Source organism: Columba livia, chromosome 23 (assembly GCF_036013475.1).
Source record: "Columba livia isolate bColLiv1 breed racing homer chromosome 23, bColLiv1.pat.W.v2, whole genome shotgun sequence".
Taxonomy (NCBI): Eukaryota; Metazoa; Chordata; class Aves; order Columbiformes; family Columbidae; genus Columba; species Columba livia.
In genome coordinates this window covers 5,685,458-5,710,926 of record NC_088624.1, presented here as the reverse complement: position 1 = coordinate 5,710,926, position 25,469 = coordinate 5,685,458, and the positions used below count along the sequence as shown (strand labels likewise).

General features: G+C 50.0%; 2 long non-coding RNA genes and 1 gene segment (V, D, J or C); 2 read left to right on the top strand and 1 right to left on the bottom strand.

The window, feature by feature from the left end:
• Positions 1–8,813: 8,813 nt before the first annotated feature.
• Positions 8,814–9,244, top strand: LOC135576216 (uncharacterized). The gene is made up of 2 exons (XR_010467829.1): positions 8,814–9,035; positions 9,163–9,244. It is a non-coding gene; the product is annotated as an uncharacterized LOC135576216 (long non-coding RNA).
• A 577-nt stretch (positions 9,245–9,821) lies between these two features.
• Positions 9,822–11,228, top strand: LOC135576217 (uncharacterized). The gene is made up of 2 exons (XR_010467830.1): positions 9,822–9,920; positions 10,109–11,228. It is a non-coding gene; the product is annotated as an uncharacterized LOC135576217 (long non-coding RNA).
• A 10,598-nt stretch (positions 11,229–21,826) lies between these two features.
• LOC135576214 (T cell receptor alpha variable 4-like) lies at positions 21,827–24,020 on the bottom strand. The segment is given in 2 exon segments: positions 21,827–23,416; positions 23,910–24,020. Coding segments are annotated over 2 exon segments (561 nt in total).
• Positions 24,021–25,469: the final 1,449 nt, after the last annotated feature.

Sequence of the window (25,469 nt, the reverse complement as noted above, 5' to 3'; positions counted from 1 at the left end):
GGAGAACAGGCGATCGATGGCCCATGGATGGCCCATGCTGGGACCTACCTCACTTGCACTTTCCTTTGTCAGTATGTGGCGTGGTTTATTGGCATATCAATAGGAGAAAGAAGAGGTCCAACACCTCTTAAAAACACCTGCCATGAACAATGGAAATAGTAATATGGTGTTTCCTCAAGACAAGACAAACCCTACTACTGCCAGGGAGGACAGATGTGCATGTGGCTATTGCTAGTGGTCAAGATGAACAAAGAACTAATATGTCAATGCAATGGCTATTGTGTGTGCTGCTTGCACTTTGTCAAAAAGTGGAGCTTCCCATGCATTGGCAAGAGGAAGATATTGCCTTGACTTAGAGTGGTATGGGAATATTGAAGATCATATCACCATAAATGGTGTCTGGAATGGACAGAAAACATTATATTAAAGGATTTTCCCCTGCAGATCCCTGGGGGCACAGGGGAAGCAGCACTGCCAGGGCACAGCTCAGGGCCCCTTCCCACAAGCTCAGCCTTGCACAGACACATCCCCTCCCTCCCCGGGGTTCTTGCACAGCCAAGGAAGCTCACTGCACCAGGGTGTCTTGCACAGCACAGAGGTACAAGGCACTGTCAGACACCTCGACTTCCTCCACCTGCAGGACGCTGTATTTCCCCGTGGTGTTCAGAGTTGTGCTGAGACGGTCACCAGAAAACTGGTGCAAATCCTCAAATGTGAGGTGACATTACCTTGTGTTTTCCCTTTAATCATGAGTAGTTCCCTGCATGGTCCTGAAAAGGTTGGTGGGAGTTTCCTTGGGAGAAGAAGAAGAAGGATGAATTTATAGAAAGCAAAGACTTACCCAGCAGTTGCCCCAGGAAGGCAGTGAGGACCAGATACCCAAGGTGCATGCCGAGAACAGCCTGCTTGTTTGTTGAGTGAGAGACTGACAAAAGCACCTCCCAGCCCCAAGATACCAGAGCTGCCGGAAACCACTCTGGTGGGGGAGCAAATGTACAAGTGGGGAAGAGAAGCGATCTGTTCTTCCTGTGCTGAAATTCTCACTCTGGGTTTCTCCCTCGTCCAGCAAGAACATGTGTGGCTCACTCAGCATTCTAAACAGTTACAAAATGAGATGCTCTGGTAACTGAGGAAACCTCATCATGGGAAGGGGCTGTTCCTGGTCTGCTCACAGTGGAGTCCTCACCTCATGTCCTCACAGATGATGTGCTGGACCTCATGATGTCAAAGGATGTTCCTAGAGATGTAGAGGATCTCCAGTTTGACACAGCCTTTCCCTTTCTTGCTTAAGAAAGGATTTAATAACAAGACAGGGGAGACTGTAGTGGTCAGACACAGGGAGCACCTCGACAATTGCACTGAGCAACTCCTGCTTAGGTGCGTGTACAACCTTTTATTCTTCCCCCTCTCTTTTGCCTCCCCTTGATCCTCCCCAGTCTCCTCTTTCCCCCCATCTTTGACCCTTCCCCTACACATGCCTTAAGAAGTGTTGTCTAGTCCCACAGGACCCATCTCAAACATGGGAATCCTCCTGTTCTTCTTGTCACTTCCTGTCACTTACAAAGCTCAGCTTGTCCCACTACAAAGCTACACCTGCAGTAGCCCAATGGCCCATCAATTAGAGGCTGCAGAGCTCTGGTCTTCCTCCTTGTCTCCCTTTTAGCACCTTTTGTGCCCCACTGTACCTGTCCCCATGTACACACATAAGGTGGTACTGAGGTACCTGGGGAAGGGTGACTTCACCTCCACCAGCTGAAGGCGCAGGAGTGTGAATCTCTGTTTATTGACAGGGTCCTTAACAGGACCCTGAGTCAATTGACAGGGTCGTTAGCAGAGGAGGTGCCCAGAGTGCACTGGACCATGTTGTAATGCCCACAGCCAGATCTGACCAGACTATAAAACAGGGTTCCTGTCAAAGGCCTCGTTTGGAGTGGCCTTCTCAGAGCATTGGGTCTGTGAACTGGAGGCCTCTCCTTAGACTGGGACACCATCTGTGGCAGGATGTAAACCCCGTCTCTCCTGCTCGCTTCTTCATCATGGAAGGAGTAGGCACATCTCTCCCTCTCTCTGCTACTTGAGGCTGACAGCTTCTTTTGTTTGGCCCCAGAGCACACTCGCCAGGGCTGTTAGGAGAACGGAGTGCCGAGGCGCTGGGCGCTGGCGGTAGGCGTGGGGGATGTTTGGAAGCTTCAGGGGCACCCCACAGCCAGGGTGGGAGTGCAGAGAATCTTCTGGAATGTCTACAGTCAGATCTGATCAGCCAACAAAAAACGTGACTCTTGACGAGACTCTGCCCATTGTCGCGGGACTCTTGGAGCAGAACGAGATGCTGCCGGCGAGAGCTCCCCCCGGGGATGGAGACTCTGCTTGCCTTGCTGCTGCCTGTGTGAGTAAAATTTCTCCTTGCAGGATTGCGAGTATATTTATACTTTCCGTGCACATATGCACAGGTACTTTCCATGCTCAATATGAGCACGTGTAAAATAAATCCTCGCATAATCGCAGGTGTATTTTCCACCAGTGCTTCCACATAAGTATGTGTAACTTTCCATGCTCATTTGCATGTGTGCTTTCTGTGCTTAATACAAGCACGTGTAAAATAAACCTTCGCAGGACTGCCAGTGTATCTACTTTCAGTGCACATTTGCATGTGTAACTTTCCGTGCTGAATACAAGCACATGTATTTCCTCACACAATCACAAGTGTATTTTCCTCCCATGCTCCCACATAAGCACGTGTAATATTCCGTGCATATTTGCACATGTATTTCTCCTCGCAGGACTGCGAGTGTATTATAAATTTACCCTCGCAGAATTGTGGGTGTACACTTTCCGTACTCAAGTACTTGTATCTCTTTAAAATAATTCCACACCATGTTCAGGCAAGTGTGGACTCTTCCAGGACTCAGGGATGGCTCTGGCATTGTTTTGGGTGAGGCCATGTGCATGCACTCTGTGGACCTCCTGTTGTATCAGTTGCTGCCCCTTAATAATTTTCATCAACTGATATCTGAACCTTTATTTAAGTCACTCTTGGAGTGCTAATACCCTGTTTCTCACTGATTTAATAAAAGTTGTTTTGGACCCTGTTGCCCCTTAAACTAACCTTGGGGTGCCTCCGTGACACCATCTAAGGAAACTTCCTGGGATTGAGAATGCCTCACCTCCTCATTTGGGTGAGTAATTATTTACTGGATTTATCCTTGAATGAGTCCTTGCCTAACCCAGGCAAGCGAATATTTCTAGTGGGTACCCTGGAGTCAGAGGGCTCTGGTTTTGTTTCTTTTGAGTGTGTGCATGCATGCTGTGGATCCTCATTATTCTTATTTTTGCTCTACCCGAGTAATGTCCTCAACTGATATCCAAACCGGTATTTTCTGTTGTCGGAGTGCTAACTAAGAGTATAAACCCTCTTTCTGGAAGGTTTATTGTCTGCACTTTTCTGGCTAGAATAAAGTCTGTTTTGGAACTTGTGATCCACCTAAAACTGACTTTGGGGTGCCTCTGTGACAGCCTACTTCTCTTTCCCTTTGGCCCATGACTCCTTTGCACGTATCACCCACTCTCTCTCTTCCACAAAAGCTGAGCTTTCTTTGTCACCTCAGAAGGCCTCATTGCAAACACCAGCCATCAGGGTTTACTGATGTGACATCAGTCCATTAAGCACAGTATATTGGCCTGTCACCATGGCTGCTTTTGTCAGCTTCCACCAAAGATGTTCTCCAGGTCCAGCTCTTTGCTTTCCAAAACAGATTGAGTATAATGAGACACATGCACAGAGGGGAAAAATAGACCCAGAAACACACACCCCAGAAATACAACCAGCAGCCATTTTCTGTCAGGCAAAGAACAACAGAGACACGGTGTACTCCTCCCAGCAAAGCACTGGTGAGCCCTCAGAGCCAGAAGAGAGACATGAAGAGCAAAGCAACAGGTCAAATACTTGAACAGAAACTCTTGTTCAGTGCCTGACAGACTGGTCTTGCTTGCATGTTGAGACTTTCACTGATCCTCAGATGCAGGGCTAGGACAACATTTACCTTCCCCTCAGTGTTCTGTTTTTTTGTTTTGTCTTGCTTTGTTTGTTTGTTTGTTTTGCAAGTAGGTAAAGACACAGGAGGCCACATCTCCTAACAAGAGTCCTGTTTTCCAACAGTGGACATTGCTGCATGCTGAGGGAAGAGTAAGAGTTGGACAAGCAGCTGGGATACTCCTCCTGAATACTCACTGCTGTGTCCTGCTCAGTTTCAGCAGCTCTGGGGAGTTCCTGTGTCTGCTGTGGCAATGGACCCTCATGGCAAGGAAGGCCAACAGCAGCCTGGGCTGCAGTAGGAAGAGAGTCAACCAGCAGGACAAAGGACCTGATCCTCTCCACTCAATACTGCTGAGGTGACCTCTGAAGCGCTCACTCCACTTCTGGGCTCCCCAATAAAAGAAAGATACTGGACTGTGATCAGTAGGGACTGGAGCATCTTTCCTATGAGGATACACTGAGAGGGCTGACAGTGTTCAGCCTGGGGAAGAGAGGGCTCAGGGGGGACATTGGCAATGTGTGTAAAAAGGTGACGGGAGGGAATTAAGAGAGTTATTTCAATCAGGTGTGCTTGGGACTGCCCATCTCTGCCATGAGGAGGCTCTGTGGAGAGATCAACTACACCTTTTGCCCCTCCTGGGGAGCACAACCAGCCCTCAGCAAGTGACAACTGTCCATGGGCAACTTCTCCTGTCATTCGGAAGGGTCAGGAGGAAGGATCAGCATGTAGACAAAGTGGTCTGAATCCTCCATGTGGGGGTGTGGCTGGTGGTAATGTCAATATTGATGCCGGTGCTGCACGGGCGGCGGAGCCGCCCCGGGGCCGGAGGGGGCGAGGCGGCTCCGGCGGGCGGAGCGGCAGCGCCCCCTGGCGGGCCCGACTTGGACTGTCTCCCTGAACCCGCCACACCCGCCCGGCCCCGCCCGCGGCGGTTCGTGTCCGGCCGCAGCCCCGGCTCCTCTCCCCGTGTCTCCCACGGCGCAGTAATACACCGCCGCGTCCCCGCGCCGGGGCCGTTCGAGCCACAGGGCGCTGGACCGGCGGTCTGCCGCGACCGACAGCCAACCCGGCGGGTCCGACAGCGCTTTGGAGCCTTTAATACCCCTCACGAGGAGTTCGGGACCCCGGCCCGGGAGGAGACGGTACCAGAGGATGAAATCACCGGTCTGTATGCTGGGGTGTGAGCAGTTGATGCTGATTTCGGTGCCCTCGGAGGTCTCTGCCGACGGCTCCTGCTGCACCTGGGCTCTGCCCGAAGCCACTGCCGGAGAGAAAAAGAAGAAAAATATGCTCAAACCCTCAAAATTCACCAAAACCTCAAAGTCCTGCCTGCTGCTTCCTGGAACAAATCCCACAGAAGCACTGAGGAACAAAAAGAGATGATGAGAAGGCGTTCCAGAAGACGTGCACACACGAGTAATGCAAGTGTCCATAGTATTTGGTGGAGACATGAATGCGTGCACGACAGGTGGAAGGGTGAAATAATTTAAGAAAATAAGTGGGATAAAATACTGATAAACACAAAGTAGCAAGGGGAAAGAATGACTGCATGAGTTATAGGGAAAGACACAGAGACAAGGAAGGAAACAGGGAGGACTGGACAAAGAATAGAGCGATGAGTTTTCTAGAGAGAATGTGAGACGGAGGGAGGGTGGTTTGGGGGCAGAAGTCTGTGAAAAAGCCAGAGGGGACGAGAGCTTCGAGGGACCTGCGGGGTCTACCCGAGGCTCAGCCCCGTCACCCACCCAGCCCCGCGCACCCAGGAGCACCGCGGCCAGTCCGGCCAGCCCTGCGCCCCGGCACCGCCGCATCCCGCCGCTCCGCCGCCCGCACTTCGATGCCCCTGCCAGCCCCGGCTCTCTGCTCCGATCCTCGTCCTCCCTCCTCTTTCCACCGCGAGCTCCGCCCAAGGGCTGAGTACTGCGCCTGCGCCGCTCGGATTTTCGCCCGGGCTCACAGGGCTCCGGGGCTCTTCACGGCCACAACTTTGGCTCCTGGGAAATGGACTCGCCCGTTCCTCCAGCAAGATGAAGCTCGCACAGCGCCAACTGCAGCCTGAGGAACAGCAGGGCCCTGACCCATGAGATGGACCAGCTTCCCAGAGCTGTCTCCGAGCTCTGGGGCTGGAAACAACAGCCACTGGTTTCCTGGACTTTGCAGTGAGGACACTGAGAGCCTCCCTTCAGCTGCCTCTGTGTAATCCCAGCACAATGCCTGAAAGTTGTGTTGTGACAGAGGAGCTGTGGGGACACATGTGCCCATGACCGTGCAGGTGTCAGTGTGAGTAGGTGAGAGGGGGAATTAGGGAGTCAGTATGTAGGGAAGAAGGGACCTTCAGAGATCACCTAGATCACTCCTCTGCTCAGAACAGATCCCTTTTGATTCTGTTACTCAAAGTCACATTCAGTCCATTCTTGAGCACCTCGCAGGACAGAAATTGCACCAAGTCTGTCTCCTGGGAACTTACACAGGCGATGTGCATCTTCTTGTGTTCCTCCAAACAAGCAATTATAGAAGGCAAAACTCTTCCTAGACATCTCTGGTTGAGGATGAAGACACCCATTTCTCTCAGTGTCTCCTTGCATGTCATGTTCATCAGCTGCCTAACATGTACAGTGGCCTTGTTGAACTCACTTCCATATGTTGATCCCCTTCCTTGAGCAGGGAGCCCCAGTCTGGCAGCAGTACTCCAGATAAGATCTCAAATGGGCCAGATGGGTGTTATGCACAGAGTCTCTCAGAGTGCCCCACTTCCCATGACTAATGGGATTCATTAAAACATCAAACAGTATTGGTTCTACTACTGGATCTCTACTACTACACCCCACCAATAAGTGTCGGGCAGCTGAGCTTTGCACTGTGGTCATAACTATCTGAGTCTGTTAGTCCAGGCAGTTTTCTCCAAACCTTATCATCCTTTCACTGCACCCATTCATCTCATACTTAGTCATGAATGAAGTAAGAGAGAAATTGCCAAAGGTCTTGCTAAGCTCCAGGTACAGATATTCCTGCCCTTTCCGTGTCCACAGTGCCTGTTACCTCATGAAAAAGCAATGGGTTTGGCCCATTGTCCTCAGCTCAAAGCAGCTTCATGGAGAGGGCAAATCAGCCCTGGCTGAGCTCTCCCAGCAGAGCTCCCTGGCATTGATCTCACTGAGGTCACTGAAGGGAAGGCAGAAAGCCCTCAACTGAGCTGCAGCTGACAAACACTCAGGAGTGGAGGCTTCAGTAAAGTCCTTGCTGGGAACAGTGCTTGTTAGAAAGAGGGACAACAGCTGCGTTTTGGGGATGTTTTCTTGAATTCCATGTTCCTTCCCTTCCATGGGCAGTTCCTGGGCACTAAGACTGAAACTGTAATGCAAGATGTGATGGTCAGTGCGTGCTGAAGTCCAAAGCCTGTTATTTGGCTTTCCCAGTGGAAGCTACACAGTCTGTCTTTCTACTCACAGCACAGCAACATCAGACTCCATGTTCCCTTCAGTCAGTAGCTCTCTGATTGAAGGCCATAATTCTTGCCTGATACAGGACCTGATCGATCTACTGCACATTGGCATTCACTTGTGCATGAGATGGGGCTCTATCTCATCTCAGACACATTCTAGGGTTCATTGGAAGGAGATCCCCTCAGGGATGGCCAGCACACGGTCAAGAAGTTAACTCAGCCTTCCTCCTTGCCCACAAAGCAAACCCCTCCTTTTGAACTCTCTAGTGCTGGGGAGAGCAGGCGTTTCCTGGTCTGGAGATGCAGGGAGGGGAGGCTGCCAGCCATGCTGAGACAAAACCAGTGTTGTTACACTGAATTAAACCAAGGATTCAAACTGGACTGAAATCATCCTTGTTGTGAGCTGAAATCAACAGCAGGGAAGTGACAGATTTGGATGGGCAGGAGAAGGAGGGCTCAGGAGACAGGGGCTGCATTTCTCTTCCCTGGGCAGATATCTGGCAGGCTGGTGCAAACATCACACAGCTGCACTCGGATTCCTTCAGGTCCTGGGAACCTGCTGCTCTGTGGTGCTCATGGAATGAGCAGTAGAGAGTGTCCCTGCAATGAACCGCACGTTTTGTTGTGATGGTTGACAGACAAGGACATACATACTTAGACTCGTGCACACCAGTGTGCAATTATACACAAATGTCCATCTGCATAAACTTGGCTGCTTGCAAGTACATACTGGAAAAGAACACACATAGCAACACCTTGAACCATCACATTAAGAGAAGTTCATGGACTCTGCTGATGACTCCTGGGGCAGTGTTAGGCAGGATGGTGTCAAATTCAAGCAACACAACACTCACAAAAACCATCAGGGTGAGCTGAGAAGTTAAGGAAAGATGAGGAGTTGTCACATCCTCATGCATGAGAGCCCATGGGCATGCAGTCGATTATGGTTGCAGCTTCTTCCTGAGACTGGTATATCAAGAACAGAGAGTGACCCAGAATGACATCATTTGCCTTCTCTCAGACCGATCCAGCACCTGAACTGAGTCTTCTGTCTGCATTCCTGCCTGGGAAATCCAGGGGCCTTTAATCCCATAGATCAGACAAAGCCTTCGCTGGAGAATGAGCATGGTACAAGCCTGGAAATGAAAAGGCAGCAGTGTTGGAAGCTAAAGCACAGCCCATATGTTTGCATTCAAGATGAGCTTGTCCGAAAATTATTACCTCTGCCAAGGGTGCCTCTGGTCCTGCGGCAATGAAGGGCAGGTATAAAAGGCAGCCCAAGTCCGTGCTCTCTCATCCACTTCTCTTGCCTTCTTCCTCCTGGGAACCAGGTAAGTATGAAGTCCCTTCTGATTCTCTTCCAACTTGACATCTGTCACTGACGGACATCTCTGCTCATATTGGCTATGTCCTTTCCTCAGTTTGCATCTCCTTGTCATGGGATATGGAAGGGGTGAGAAGTTCTGCTTGGAGAGAGGCTGGGAGGCTGCAGAGGGCTGTTTTGGTTTTTCACTAAGAGATCCACCCTGTGTTGTGAGGCTCCTTGTAGGACAGTGAAGGTTGTGCGCCTCCTGGCATGTCTTCAAGCTCCCCACTCAGTAGTGGCCTTGGCTGCTTTTGGAGAGGGTAACCAGGCTACTTCTTTTCTGCTTTTATGCCCTGCCTTCTCCCTGCCCTCTCTCCCAGGTGAACCTCTGCTCTCAAGACATGTCCTGCTGTGACCAGTGCCTGCCCTGCCAGCCCTGTGGCCCGACCCCGCTGGCCAACAGCTGCAATGAGCCCTGTGTCAGGCAGTGCCAGGACTCCAGAGTTGTCATTGAGCCCTCGCCTGTTGTGGTGACCCTGCCTGGCCCCATCCTCAGCTCCTTCCCACAGAACACCGTTGTGGGCTCCTCCACCTCTGCTGCTGTTGGCAGAATCCTCAGCTGTGATGGAGTGCCCATCAACTCTGGCTGCTGTGAACTGTCTGGCATTTCCAGCCGCTACTTTGGCAGAAGGTACCTGCGTTGATAAAGACTCTGGGAAAGGCCCAGGGAGACACCTTGAGGAACTCAAAACATGGTGTTGGGAAAGGACTGAGATATTGGCTGTTTTCAGTAGAGCTGAATGGCTTTACCTTTTTTACCTTTTTCTTTGTTTCCTCTGGTTCCTCTTGGCAACAAGGGTTCCCCAGGTCCAGCCTGGTGGGGATCAGCTGTCTTTTCTCCCTCTGTGGGGCAGGCAAATGAACATCATGCACAAACTTCTTCATGACCATGGACTGCAGACCTTGGGATTCCCCTTTGGATTCCTGCATTGCTGTCCTCCACTTGCAGTGACTTTGTTTCCCTCTTGTACGCATTAAAGTTCTGCTGCATTCAAGCCTGGTCTCTATGTGGTCCTTCCCCATGTGGAAACTCCCCAAGCTGCCAAAGAAGAAGCATGTTACTTTGGAGTGGAAGCAGGTGAGGGTTCAAGATGATCCTTCTCCATTGACAAAAGAATGGGAAGTTGGGACACTCTGCAGTGGCTCCTAATTTGGGCACCATCCCTTGGAGCTGAGAAAGGGTACTTTTAAATGTACATCTCAGCCTCTTTGTTTGGTGGAAATGTCGCTTGGTAGCCACTACAGCCTCATATATTTTTTTTCCAGGTGGAATGATGGAAATCTGTACACTCATGTCCTCCAAGTAAAGGGCATTGTGGCTGACGAAGCATATCTCAGAATGGCTGAAAGCCAAAAGTTTCACTTGCATGTTTGAAATCTTTCCTCCCTAGTTGCTCTCTTAATATGTGTCTTTAAAAGCAGAATAGCTGCACTTCCTAACCTTATTGCACTAAACCTTGCAACAACTGCAACGTACCTCAGGTCCTTCACATTGATGATACCATCTGTAATTGTCCTTGATGAAGAGGGAGGAATGACATTATTCCTGACAGATGAGCAAGCCCTTCTGCAAAGCACTGCTAGAGGGCTGCCACAGGCTCTTAGCATGATTCCCGGCTTTGCTGCACAAATGAGGAGACGTTGGATCGGTAGGAAAGGGACACAGGATCCAGGCAGGTTTTACACTTGAAACTGTTGGCATTGTTGCCTGAGGTTGTTTTATTTAATGGTGATTTAAATTACTCTGTGGCTCTGCTTTTCAGAATTTAGGCACTGAGCTGTCTCATCCTGTGCTTCTCATTTCCTTGCTGTGGCCTGTTTCTATGGCCCATATTTCTTCACCTACATGGGAGCTGCCTTCAACCAGGCAGAGCAGTGGTCGTTCTTTACATGATTCTTAATCCCCTGCCCAACCCGTTGATGTAGACCCCAAGAAACAAGGACGTGAAAGCTGCTCTGAGTAGGTCCAAGAGCTGGTATTTGTCCTCATGATGTAAACAAGTGGCAGGGTGCCGTCACCCTCAGCCAAAGATCCCTGTACATCAAGGAGTTAATGATCCATGTGACAGATTACTGAGGAGGCTTTGTCCTCTGCTGTGCTATATGCAGAGTTTGCCCTTCAGGGCAATGTTGCACTGCACAGATCCCTTGGCCAGAGGCAAAATTCATCCAGTCGATTGTAACTGATGAGCCTGGAGGCAGCTCCTGCTCGGTGCCCGTGGTTACATTCTCTGGGTGTACTTCCCTGTGTCTAAAATGCAGTAAGAAGTTCTCATGCAAACATTTTTCCTGTTTCATAGCAGAAATTATAAATAGAGATATTTTATTTTATAAAAATCTTCTAAAAGCTTGATGGACCAAAAGACACACTTCCATGAGCAGCATATATGTGTTGTGGTGTGTCCTGATTGGAGCTGCCTGTTTGACACTACATGTTACAGCTTGGGACTCCTGCATCTGAAGGATATAGGATCAACTCTACTGCCTTCTCTTTCTTCATAGGTGTGCTGATTTGACTGAAAATAAGTTAATTTTCTCCATGCAGTTAGAAAGCTTCCTTTTTCATAGTCAGTATATTCCTTTTTTGGATTCCATTTGAGAACAAGAGATAACACCCCAGCACAGAGTTAACATTTTTAATTGCTCTTGTCTGAGAGCCAAGGACATTGTGAGTGCTCTGCCCACAGGTGTGAGGCATCAGGGAAGGGGGTCACAGATGGGACAGATCTTGACTGACATCCAAACTGATCAACAAGAGTATTCCATCCCATGAACATCGTGCTTCATATTTAAGGGGAGTCAGGGAATCTAAACAAAGCAGCAGCTCCTGGTGCAAAACACTTGGTGTAGTCAGCAGGTCCTAGTGGGAAATGCCTTTTTAGAGAAAGGATAGTGAAGAAGAGAGACACCAAATGCCTGCCTGGCCCCACACACAGGCATGGGGGGCTGTCATAGGACACTTGGCCAGGTGATTCTCCTGGTGAATTGAGAAAGTGAGGAAGAATTAGCTGAATGTCCCAGCCCATCTGAAGAATTAACTTATTTCAGGAAAGACAGGGTAGAACAAAAAAAAGTAAGGAAAACTCATGGTATGCTAATGCTGTTACTATTGTGTTTGTAGTGAACATGGGGATGTTTGGAGCTGAAGCATCCAGCCCTGTGTGAGATGCAGACTCAGCATCTCAAAGGGGTCTGGGCACAAAATGGTGAGGTGGAGCCGTGGGGCAGGGGGTGCACAGAGTGGCATCCTCCCTTCCCTGCAAACAAGCCCAGGGAAGGGTTGTCCCCTCTTCAGCATGGGGAGAGGGACGGGTACAGGCACAGGCATGGGTGGAAATAAACATGGTCTTTATGTTCTGCTTGTAACCCTGTGGGCCCAGCACAATAAACAACAGGTTATGTCTCTGCTGGATACCAGGGCAGAAGTAACCCTAATTCATGGAAATCTGCCCCACTACCCCAAGAATAAAGTGATGAGTATCTACAAAGTAAGAGTGAGGGAAAGGTGAAAAAATTGTCTTCCTTGCAGCCAGGAAGGTACTAACTGCTTACAGATTGGGATGGGCTCCAAGAACACCCTGATATGCCACAGGCCATGATCTATTTGAGGAAAAGACTTAATATCCAGTTGGGGAAAATATTCCTCTCATATCTGCTCAGCTTGCAGTAGGGAGGATTGTGCCCGTAGGTTACTGGGTTTTGGAGATGTGTGTCCCCATGGGGCTGTGGTTGCGCCCCACAGTGTCACCCTGCTGCCACATTGCAGAGGACCATTCTTGTGCTCTGAAGAGGATGTTCTTGATGGGTATCCAGCTCTCCTGATGCCTTCTGCTCTACAGCACAGTTTCTCATGGCACCCTGCCAAGCAGGTAGGTCCCTGACAAGACTGACATGGGCTCTTCTATAGTCTGGGGCAGTAGTCATCCTGTTTGTCCTGGTCAGTCCTTTCAGGATCTGGAGCTCCACAGCCTTTTGGCCAATGCAGGCAAGGCTGCCCTTGAACTCTACATCATCCAACTGTTCTTCTTCATTTGTGAGTAGCATGTCCAATGCAGCCTCTCCTCTGTTCCATTAATGGATTGCCTGCATCAAAAATTTGCCCTCCATACACCCCATCCATGTCCTGCTTTGCTCGTGCCCCTCCATTTTTGTCCTGCAGCAGAGAATGAGGTCAGAAAAGTTGCCCATGGGATCCTGCACCCTGCTAGTGTGGACACTGACTGACCAGGGCTGGGGTCTGGGATATACTCACTCCTGACTCCCGCTCTTCTTTTCTCGGTCTAGCCTATACAAGTTATACCTGAAATTTAGAAACTCAGGGGCTCCTGCTATGGTTTCAGGTCACCGGCTGCCCGGTGTTTCCTTCCTGGGGACTGGGGTGTGCAGCTCCCAAGAAGACTGAGAATGGTTACACGTTAAAAGCATAGAATGTCACAGCTGCTTTGGGCAATCTTGACGCTTTTCAAAGCTGGTGTGACATTTGCTCCTGTTGGCCAATGGCAATGCAGCTTTTTTCTGGGCTGTGCTGTTGTGCTGGGGTAGGCCATGTGTTTGCCCAGGGGTGTGGGGCCCAGGCTGGTACAGGCATTCAGAGGTCACACATGTGACCAGGAGAAGCTTGGAGAGGTATTGTCTGTAAAGCAGCGGCTGTGCTGCATCTGTCCTCCCTGACCAAGCAGAGTGAGGGACACTGACTGGCCCTGTATGTGGAGTTTCTGCAGCAGCTGCTGTTTGTGGAGCTGTTTCTGTTGAGGAGCCACCTCTGTGCTCAGGAAAAACAAACAAACAAACAAACAACAAACAAACAAACAAAAGAAACAAACAATCAAACAAACAAAAACCAAACCAAACCAAAGACCCATTAGGGAAAGAGAACTGTGAAGTTCATTCCTGATGAAGCAGACACAGGACACTTGCTGTCACAACTGCCAGTTCATAGCACAATATGAGCAGAAGGAACTGACCAGCTCCCACTAGAAAACTGAACGTCTACATGGATTCCTTGGGGTGATGATCACAGAATCACAGAATGGCTGGGGTTGCAGGGATGCCTGGAGACCATCTAGTCCAACCCACCTGCTAAAGCATGGTCACCAGAGCAGACCACGCAGGATTGTGTCCAAACAGGTTTTGAATGTCTCCAGAGAAGGAGACTCCACAACCTCTCTGGGCAGCCTGTTCCTGGGCTCTGTCACCTGCAAAGTAAAGAAGTTTCTGCACGTTTAGATGGAATCTCCTGTGTTTCAGTCTTTGCCCATTGCCTCTCATCATTGGGCACCACTGAAAAGAGTCTGGTCCAATCACCTTGACAACCAAGCTTGAGGTATTTATAAGCATGAATAAGATCCCCTCTCAGCCTTCTTTTCTCCAGGATGAACAGACACAGCTCTCTCAGTCTCTCCTCATAAGAAAGATGCTCCAGCCCCCTCATCATCTTTGTGCCCCTCCGCTGAACTTTCTCCAGTAATTCCTTGTCCTTCTTAAATTGGGGAACCCAGAACTGGACACATTACTCCAGGTGCGGACCCACCAGGGCAGAGTAGAGGGGGAGGAAACCTTCCCTCAACCTACTGTTCTGGTGGCAAAGACGAGACACCTGCTGAAATGAGGTTGAGCCTTTTGCTGCCTCCCCAGGGAGAACAGGGGAATGAATACCCATGGATGTCTCATGCTGGGAGCTGCACTTTTGTCTGTATTTGTTTTGGTTTATTATCATACCAACGGATAGATGTCACAGGGGAGTGATTTAGGGCTCTGCTTACTGCAGAACAATGTTAAGGTTTCTCAAAGAAAAGTGCGCCTTAAAAGATTTTGGTGACAGGTTCACTCTATTATTGACTGCATGGAGGAAATATGCCAAGCCGAATGCTGCTTCCCTTCTCCACAGGAGCCTGATACCCATTTGTGGAGCAAAATTTCAGGCATTTTCCCTCCCTGATAACCATTCTCTCCCCAGTCTGTGTTTTAGACATCCAGAGCCAGACTTTCAGGGGAGGCCTGATGTCATTTCATGGAGGAAACTTTCAGGAAACAAAATTCTCAGAAATAAATATATGTATATATATATATATATATATATATATATATATTTTTTTTTTTTTAAGAAAAGGAGTAGAATAGCAGGAGGGCTGACTCAATCTGGGTACCTGCTCAGAGTTCCAACCTGAACACAGAAAACCATAGACTTTCGTATCTTTAAAGACCATTCATACCATGTTTCTGTCCAATAGCAATATCTTAGTTTGGGGTCTTCTTGCTTCTCATTGTATCTTTTTCACTGATCTCACATGTGCCTGTATTTTGTTCAGCTGTAAACACTGATTATAGTCCATAGCCTTGCAGGTACTGTTTTGTCTGAATAAATACTTTTCTTGTCAGCAAAGTGCAAATCAGGCCTCATTTTGCAGATGTCTGTAATGTCTTTGTGTTACCCTTGGGATCATTATTTTTTCCTCAATGAATTTAATTCTTTCCAGCAAAACGCGAACTAGACCTTATCTTGTACGTGTTCAGTGTAGTTTGTAGTTGTTTTTGGTAAATATGAGCAGAATTTGACAGCTTAACAATAGCAGCAAATTCAGCTCACTAAGTAACATGAAGCAGGGAGTGTATAAAAAAGAACACAGCTTTATGCTTCTAGATGATTCATTATTTTCAGTATGCATTTACTTCAGGTAAATGATTAATCAGAAATTTAAATTGTGATCATCCACTGACCTGTGAGCAGTAAAACCTTTGCTGTACAGCCAGCTTATTTAGCAGAGAGAGCTCAAAGTGGGCTCACTCAGGCTGTCATATTTATAGAATGAGGTGGTTGACTTCTAGTCAAATTGCAGACAGTGGGAAAGGTCTGTATGAGATTCGTGCACCCACAATTTGTCAGTGTTCGTTTGCTATCCTGCTTCCTTGTGGGTTTCCTAAAAGGAGTTATTGGCCTGGCTGCAGCTCAGGCCTTTACCTCCTTTGGAGCCTGGGCCAAAGTGCTGCTGGTTTGGCTGGGCCGGGGGTGCAGTGAATCTGGCACAAGAGGGGACAGAAAAGTTACAGCGCATCTTAACATCAACTTCAATGGCTGAAGATCAGGAGGGGAATAATACAATGAAACCAGTTTGAATGTGTGTCCACCTCAAGACAAGACTAAACCAGATATTGTTGCAGATGAGAGATGTTCTTGTGGTTATGACCAGTGCTCAAGATGAACAAATCGTTAATATGTCAATACAAATGTTCATGTGTGTGCTGCTTGCACTTTACCAGACAGTGGACCTTCCCATGCATTGACAAAAAGAGGATACTGCCTTCACCTACTGTGGTATGAGAATATTGAATATCATGTGTTCATAAATGGTGTCTGGAATGGGCAGAAAACATGACATCACAGGATCTTCCCCTGCAGATCCCTGGGGGCACAGGGGAAGCAGCGCTGCCAGGGCACAGCTCAGGGCCCCATCCCACAAGCTCAGCCTTGCACAGACACATCCCCTCCCTCCCCGGGGTTCTTGCACAGCCAAGGAAGCTCCCTGCACCAGGGTGTCTTGCACAGCACAAAGGTACAAGGCACTGTCAGAGACCTCGACTTCCTTCACCTGCAGGACGCTGTATTTCCCCGTGGTGTTCAGAGTTGTGCTGAGACGGTCACTGCGCTTCAGGCCAGATCCTGCGTGATATGAGACCAGCTGGGGAGCTTGGCCTTTCCTCTGCTGGTACCAGAGCAATCCTTGAAAGTACGAGGTCTGGTATGTGCAGGTAGTTTGGAAGGTGTCTTTCTGCTTCACTGTGACTTGTCCTTCTTGCTGGGTGACAGTGACCTGCCCCATGGTGCCTGGAAGAAAGTGAAGGTCAGCAGCTCTGCAGGGAAGGGCCCTGGGAAGCAAATCAGGAACGGATGCAAAACCCTGCTAGAGAAGGTTGCTTGTCCCCTAGCCTTGTCTTCTTGCCTGGGGACAAGGAGGCAGACAGTAGTTCTGGGCAGGAGGGCGGAGATCACAGGTCAGTGTGGATTCTGAGGAGAGCTGTGCTGTGTCCATGCTCCTGCTCCTACTGCCCAGAGGACCAGGGAACAGCCTGTCTTGCCTGACCTTCATGTCTGGGGACCAGCACCCCTCCAGCAGGCTGAGCCATCCATGGAGCTATAGAAAAAAATCATCTTTCTTCCCCATACTTCTCATTTACAGGTCTCCTGACTCCCTGAGTGTACAGAATGCTGAGCTTGAAATAAGGGCACCCAGGCTGGGACAACAACAAAAAGGAGAAAACTGGAAGCCGTGGCTGATGTGCCAGCCAGGAGGCAGAATGGAACCCCTATTAATGTCAATCGCATGAGAGCTTTATAGTCCCTGGGGCAGCTTTGACAAGCTCTGCTAATTTCTGTTGAAAACGGAGAAATGTGAGAGTGTAGAGACAGCTGGGATCTCCCATGAAGACAGCCTGTGGATCAGAGAAGAGAGACAGAGAGAGAAGGATTGAAGGCAATAGAAAAGCAGGAGAAGAGGTCTGAGATGTCCTCTCCCCTTTTGAACAGTAAAAACACCTTGAGAGAGCCAATGCAAAAACACAAATGTGAGCTAATGTGTCCCAGTGTTCTCCTGTAATTCAAGAATATTTTCCCAAATGAACCTGATAAGGCTGGTGGGGGTTTCTACAGAAGAAGAAAGACTGTGTTGAGGAAAATCCAAGACTTACCCAGCAGTTGCTCCAGAAAGGCAGTGAGGACAAGATACCCGAGGTGCATGACAAGACCGACCTGCTTGTTGAGTGAGAGAGTCAGAAAAGCACCTCCCAGCCCCGAGATACCAGAGCTACCGGAAACCACTCTGGTGGGGGAGCAAATGTAGAAGTGGGGAAGACAACTGATCTGTTCTTCCTGTGCCTCAAATGCTCCTTCTGGGTTTCTCCCTCCTCCAGCAGCAACACCTGTGGCTCCCTCAGCCAAAGGCTTTGTCAGCATTTCCACAATGAGGGGTCCTGGGCACTCTGAGAGCCCCAGTCATGGGAAGGGGCTGTTCCCAGTCAGCTCACAGTGGAATTCTCAAAGCCTGAACTGGAATCGCCTGCTATTCTGCACAGCCACTTCTGGGCCATTTAGGACATCCGAGGGTTCTTTCCCCATGGAGGTTTCACATCTTCCTCTGGGGTCCTGAGCTTTCTGGTGACACTGTTATTTCCTTTGGGAACAGAAGTCTCTTCTGTTTCTCTCTTTTTCCCTTTCTTTCCTCAGCTGCCTGGGAACAACATCTCTCCCTCAAATCCTCCAAATCAGGAGTTTATTTTGCTGTGGACCTGCTCAGGGGTTCTGTCCGTGTCCTGTTCCTGCTGGGAAAATCAACAGTGTGAGAGAGGAACCTGGCTCTAGTGGGGTTGCTGGGTTCCGCAAACCCAGATGTGACAATGACAATGTACTCCTAGTCTAGGAAAAAGGGTGAGGGGTCATCAGGGAACAGGGTGATGGACCAGAAGGTCACCCCCTACTCCCAGGAGGCACATGGGGCACCCATTGGAGTGCTGCACTGTGAAGGGTGGGGATGGGGTAGCCTTGCACCTCAGAGCTGAAAGGGCATGTGAAGGGGTGGGGGTACTGCAGGTGGGGACCCCTACTCCCATTCACTTTCCAGAATGATACCAGGCACCAGTAATGGCAGAGGTAACAAACTGTTCATTATCGTTAAGTTAACCTGACCCGATCAGGCACAGGCCTGTGTTGTGCTGAGCTGTGTAGATCACCTGACAAATTGGGCAATGTTGCCACAAACACATCCTTGTGTTGATCTGGGAGTGAAGCACTGGTCTTTCATATAAACGTCCTTTCACTCAACACTAGAAATTAGGAGTGGTGTATTTCTAAGAATGTCCCATGAAAACTGAAAAGATGACAATACCAGAAATCTCTGCATGGCTGGGATTTGCACTATGTGCTAAAACCCAATTTGAGCTCCACATCATGCTCCATAACTCAGGGTTCCCACGATTGAAAGGGCATCACATTACCTGTACCATCATCTTTTACACTCTTGTTTTACCTCCAGTATTTTAATCAACATTCTGCGGAGTCAGAGTCTCATTCTAACTGAGATCCATCTCCACCCATGCTCCACCTTTATCATTAAAAAAACACAATTCCAAGTTTCCAGGAGGAATTTTTCCTTTTCCCAACCAGGTCCATTGCCTTTTGCAATGTGCTCAAGCAGAGTTTGGCTCCATCTGGCTCCTCAACCTGCAGTCAAGTGCTAGAAGCATCTAAAATCTTTCTCTTCACAGCTTCTCTTTGGGATACTGAAGAAGGCAAGTTCTCCAAGGATGGAGACTCCACAACCACTCTGGACATCCTGTGCCAGAGCTCACTCACCCTCACAGTGAAAGAGTGTTTCCTGGTGTTCAGAGAGGGTCTCCACTGTTTTCCTTTGTGCCAAGTGCCTCTTGTCCTGTCACTGGACACCATGGGGAAGAGCCTGGCTTCATGTTCTTCACAACCTCCCTTCAGATAATTGCAGACACTGATGAGATCTCCCTGAGATTTCTCTGCGCTGAGCAGTCCCAGGCTTCTTGGTCTATCACAATGTCAGAGATGCTCCAGTCTCTTCATCATCTAAGTGTCCCTTTATTGGACTGTCTCCATTATGCCTGGGTCACACATTTCCATAGTGCAAACACACCCCCTCTCACCCTCTGGAGTCACCAGTACACCCGCATTCCTGCACCCCTCAAACAGCAGCATGGGCCCCCAACCCATCTCATAGCCCTGCCTGGAGCCAGGGCCCTCTGACCCAGCACCTGGGGCTCCTCCTTCTCCCTGCCATGGCCAGTCTGGTGTTCACTGACAAAGAGATGGACACAATCACCTACTCGTCTCACACTTATCTCCAAACTCTTGGATCCCTCAAACACTACCACGGCTTGTTAGTATCAGTCTGTTGAGCAGTCATGTGCTGGCCTTAGGCCACCTTACCCAACATTGTCTTGGCTTTAGATACAACTTTTCCTCCCACTCACAGGGCAAGCAAGTTTGCAATATGCCACAAAATTCCACAAACACACGTGAGCATCAACTTAAATTCAGAAAGAACACCAAAAAACCCTGAGATCCCTCTAATGACTTCTCACACGTGCATGTGCGATGTTGTTCCTCCAGCTACTGACACAGAGACTGACAGACCCTGGGAGCAGACGTCTCTTCTCCAGCTGCTGGCTGGAGGTCTTGCTGCACACAGCACAGTCCATCCAGTTACTGGCACCCAGTTCTCTCTTTCACACCATTCTCCCCAACTACTGGCACTCAAACATGGGATGTTACACAGAAGGATGGTTAAGAAATGATTTAATAAGAAAGCAGGAGGACTGTAGTGGTCAGGCATAGGGATCATCCCAACAAATGCACTGACCAGTCCTGCCTCAGCTGTCGGTACAGCCTTCTATTTTCTTCCTCCTTTCTGTTCCGTCCCCTTGCTCCTCTCCAGTCTTCTCTTTCCCCCTTCCTTTGACCCTTCCCCTACACATGCTTTCAGAAGTGTTCTCTAGTCCTTCACAACCCTCTCAAACATCCAGAATCCTTATGTTGCTCTTGTCACTTCCCGTCACTTACACAGCTCAGCCTGTCCCACTTCAAATCTACACCTGCAGTTTCCCAATGGCCCATCAGTTAGAGGCTGCAGAGCTCTGGTTTCCTTCCCTGCATCCCTTATCACTTATTGAGAGACTGGTGTCATTGTATGCTTTGTTTATCGCTTTCCCTTTTCCTTTTGTTCTTCCCTTTGAAAGGAAAAGGGACTTGATCAACCAGCCTTAGTGAACCAGCTGCTCTCACATTCCACACACCCTTACAGGGGCCTCTGCTGAACTTGCTCAGGTGAGTGAGCTCCTCAAAATGCTGAAAGTTTCCTGTTCCTGGGGTAAATAAGATCCCAGAAAGACACATCCCAGAAGTACAGCCATCAGCATTTTTCTGTTGGGCAGAGAACCCACGGGGACACAGGGACTCCACCCCAGCCCCAGGAAAGCACTGGTCAGTCCCTAAGCTGGAGGAGACACAGGAAGAGCAGGGAGACAATTCAAGGTGTTCAACAGAAACTCTTGTCCAGTGCCTGGCTGACGGGTCTTGCTCACATGTTGAGGCTTTCACTTATCCCCAGACGCAGGGCTAGGAGGACACTTTATATCTTTAGGGATTTTTTTGGAAAGGAGGTAAAACCACGGGAGGAGTCACATCTTCTATCAAGAGTCCTCTTTTCCAACAGTGGACATTGCTGCATGCTGAGGGAAGAGTGAGAGCTGGACAAGCAGCTGGGATACTTCTCCTGAATACTCACTGCTGTGTCCTGCTCAGTTTTAGCAGCTCTGAGGTGTTCCTGTGTCTGCTGTGGCAATGGACCCTCATGGCAAGGAAGGCCAACAGCAGCCTGGGCTGCAGTAGGAAGTGCATCTCCAGCAGAACAAGGGACCTGACCCTTCCTCTCTGCTCACTGCTGGTGAGGCCAACTCTGGAGCTCTGGCTCCAGTTCTGGGCCTCCTGGTACAACAAAGATACTGGAGCAAGACTAGCAAAATGGTGCAGGGACTGGAGGATCTTTCCTATGAGGATACACTGAGAGGGCTGACAGTGCCCAGCTTGGGGAAGAGAGGGTTCAGGGGGGATCTTGGAATGGGTGTACAGAGCTGATGGGAGGGAATGAAGAAGCGAGTCTTCTCAGTTGGATGTCCTTGAGAGTCCCCACTTCTGCCATGAAGAGGCCCTATGAAGAGATCAACTACAGCTTTTTCCTTCTTCTGGAGATCACAGAAAGTCCAACCACCCCCAAGCAAGGGAGAACAGTCCATAGTGATCTTCTCCTGCCATTCAGAAGGGTGAGAATACCATCATAGACTCATCAATGTTTCTGAATACAGCAGTATCAAACCTCATTATGGGATGCAATGGAAAAGCATTTGGTGATTTTGCAAGCCTGGAGATATTTAGAGGAAGAAGCTGAGACCAGGAAAGGTAGTTTGGCCGGGAGCAAGCGTGGCAAGGCAGAAGAAGGCAATGAGAAGAGGGGTCAATAAATACCATGTGAGCATGTGGCAGATCTGTGTGCTGGACTGGCCATGTCTGTTGCTCTGCCTTATTTGTCCTGGAAACACAGTTAGAAAGTCCAGCTGTGACAGAGAGGAGGGCTGATCCTTCACACTGTACCTCTGTAACCTCTGACCATGGGCTGTGAACAGCTCTGTCAGCTACTTGAGCCATACAGATGCCCCTGGGGACTGGCTGGAGCCCACAGTCTCTTCTCAGAGGCCTCCTGCCAGCTCTCACTCACCTCAGATCTCCAGTTGCTCAGGGCACCTTAGCCGATGTCTTTCTGTCTCACTCTTCAAGTAGAAACCTGGCATCACTTGGGGCTGCGGTCAGTGGGACCAGTGCAAGCTTTGTGCTGTCTCCTGGGCCTCAGCTGCCAAGCTTCTGACTCCTGACACACAAGCTTGTGGTCTCAATAATGAGCCACTGTGGGGAGTGTTTGAAGGTGCCTGTGACCTTGACATCCCCTGTTCCTGGTTGATGTGGAGCTTGAGCTCCTAACTCCATGCAATGACTTTGTAACACTAACAGGAAATGTATGAAATCTCCCTGAAAGTGTGTAGCTGGAGGACACAGTTTTAAATTGCATATCTGAGCTTTAACAAAGTAGCAACACATGAAACCCCTTCTGCTTGTTGTTTTCTAAGTCAAGTTTTGCATTAGCACTTTAGCACAGGAGTCCCTGTGTTTACAGAGCAGAGGAAAGCACCTGCTCAGGGGTCCCTTGGCTGTGCTGCTGGGGAAAACCAAAAGCCCAAGAAGAGCTCCCGTGTGTTCCATGGGAGTGTCATTGCAACAGGAGCAAGGGCTGTGCAGTTGCCCGTGGGCAGGAGGATCTCTCTGCCCACCTCCCTCTGCAGAGCAGAATGTCGCTGCTCCTCGCCGGGAGCCGGCGGGGCCGGCGGCTGCAGTCGCTCTTTCCCGGCCACCACCGGACACCGACACTGCTCCGATCACGATTCCACCGTGATGTGACGGGGTATGTCTGTCTCCGTCCCGCGGGGGGTGACAACGGAAATGTCAATGGCGATGCCGATGTTGATGCTGAAGCTGGTGCCGGTGCCGCTCGGGCAACGGAACCGCCCCGGAGCCCGCGGGACAAGGCAGCACCGGCGGGTGGAGCGGCAGCGCTCCCTGGCGGATCCGACCGGTGTTGTTCACCCGCTCCCCCCCAAACCCACCCGACCCCGCCCGCGGCGGTTCGTGTCCGGCCGCAGCCCCGGCTCCTCTCCCCGTGTCTCCCACGGCGCAGTAATACACCGCCGCGTCCCCGCGCCGGGGCCGTTCGAGCCACAGGGCGCTGGACCGGCGGTCTGCCGCCACCGACAACCGTCCTGGCGGGTCCGACAGAGGTCTGGAGCCTTTAGTACCCCACACGAGGAGTTCGGGACCTCGGTCCAGGAGCTGACGATACCAGTAGATGTAGTCGTTTGTCTTTATGTTGGGATGTGAGCAGTTGATGCTGATGGCGATGGCCTCGATGGTCTCTGCCGAAGGGTCCTGCTGCACCTGCGCTCTGCCCACAGCCACTGCCGGGGAGAAAAATAAGAAATATACCTGATAAACTGCACAGCCCCGCCTGCCGTTTCCCAGGACAAATCCCACAGGAGAAGTCAGGAACATAGAGAGATTATGAGGAGAAGAGTTTACAGAAGCTGTCAACATGTGCTGTAACAGAAATGCCCATTAATAGTTGGTGGAGAGATGAATGCATGAATGGTGGAAGAGCAGAATAATTTAAAAAGCAAAAAGGAGGGTCAAAGGAATGATAAAAATAAAGTGTCATGGTGAAGGAATGACTTAATGAGTTATAAGGAAAGACTAGGAGGAAAGAGGGGAAACAGGGAGTGCTGGACAAAGAATATAGCAATTAGTTTTCTAGAGAGAATGTGGGATGGAAGAGAGGCTGGTCAGGGCCATATATCCGTGAAAAAGCCAGAGGAGACGACAGCATCGAGGGACCTGCATGAGCCACCCCAGCCTCAGCCTCGGCCCCCATTCAGCCCTGCCATCCCCACGCACCCAGGAGCACCGTGGCCAGTCCCGCCAGCCTTGCGCCCCGACACCGACACATCCCGTCACTCTGCAGCCCGCGCCTAGCCAGCACTGGCTCTCTGCTCCGGCACCGCCTCCTCCTCTCCCTCTCCCTCTCCCTCTCCCTCTCCCTCTCCCTCTCCCTCTCCCTCTCCCTCTCCCTCTCCCTCTCCCTCTCCCTCTCCCTCTCCCTCTCCCTCTCCCTCTCCCTCTCCTCTCTCTCCTCTCCCCTCCCCTCTACCTCCGACAGCTCCGCCCCGGACCTGAGTCCTGCCCCAGAGCCGCTCGGTGTGTCGCCCGGGCTCTCAGGTATCCGAGGCTCTGCACAGCCACAACTTCAGCTCCTGGGAAAAGGAATTTGCCTGTCCTCCAGCAAGAAGAAACCCGCACGGCACTGCAGAGCCCTGACCCAGGTGACGGACCAGCTTCCCAGAGCTTTCCCCTAGCTCAGGGGTGCAAACAGCAGCCACTGATTTCCTGCGGTTGGCAGTGAGGAGGCTGAGAGCCTCCCTTCAGCTGCCTCTGTGTACTTCCAATACTATGACTGAAAGTTGGTTTGTGGCAGAGGGGATGTGAGGTCCTATGTGTCCATGGTTGTGCAGACGTCAGGGAGGGCAGGAAGGGGTGACCCAGATTCAGAATGTATGTGAGCTCCTTGAACACACTTGGATGGCTCTGAAAGTCAGCCCTTGAACATGGGCATGTACAATTGGTAGTAAGAGCTTCTCTGTTCCTTCTTCTACTGTGGGTACTGCTTTATTCCCAGAGCATCTGTGGGAGGTTCAGGGGCGTGATAGGCCTGAGGAGATGTCATATGAGAAAAAACTGAGAATAAGGCATTGAGTACATCAGCCTTTTTCCTACCATTTGTCACCAGGTGTCTTTCCACACTAAGCAATGAGCCTTAATTGGCTGATCCTTCCTTTTTCTGCTAATAGGCTCAAAGGTTCTTTTCTTGGTTCCCTTCACCCTCCTTGCAGCTTTCCCCTCCAGTTGTGCTTTTTCCTCCACATGGCAGAGGACCATCTTTGTGCTCTGCTGGGGCTCTGTCACGGAGGTACCCTGACGTTAGTTTAAGGGACAACAGGGTCCAAAACAACTTTTATTAAACCGGTGAGGGACAGGGTTTTAGCACTCCAAAGTGACTTAAATAAAGGTTCGGATATCAGTTGAGGAAAATTAATAAGGGGCAGCAAGTAATACAACAGGCAGTTCACAGTTTGCATGCACGTGGCTTCACTCAAAACAATGTCGGAGCCATCCCTGAGTCCCGGAGAAGTACACACTTGCCTAAACATGGTGTGGGATTATTTTTAAAGAGATACACGTACTAGTAGTAAGTACGGGAAGTGTACACTCGCGATTCTGCGAGGGTAAATTTATAATACACTCGCAGTCCTGCGAGGGTTAATTTACTTACACGTGCAAATGTACACGGAATATTACACGTGCTTATGTGGAAGCACGGTAGGAAAATACACTCGCGATTGTGTGAGGAAATAATTTATACATGTGCTAATGTATTGCGCATGGAAAGTTACACGTGCA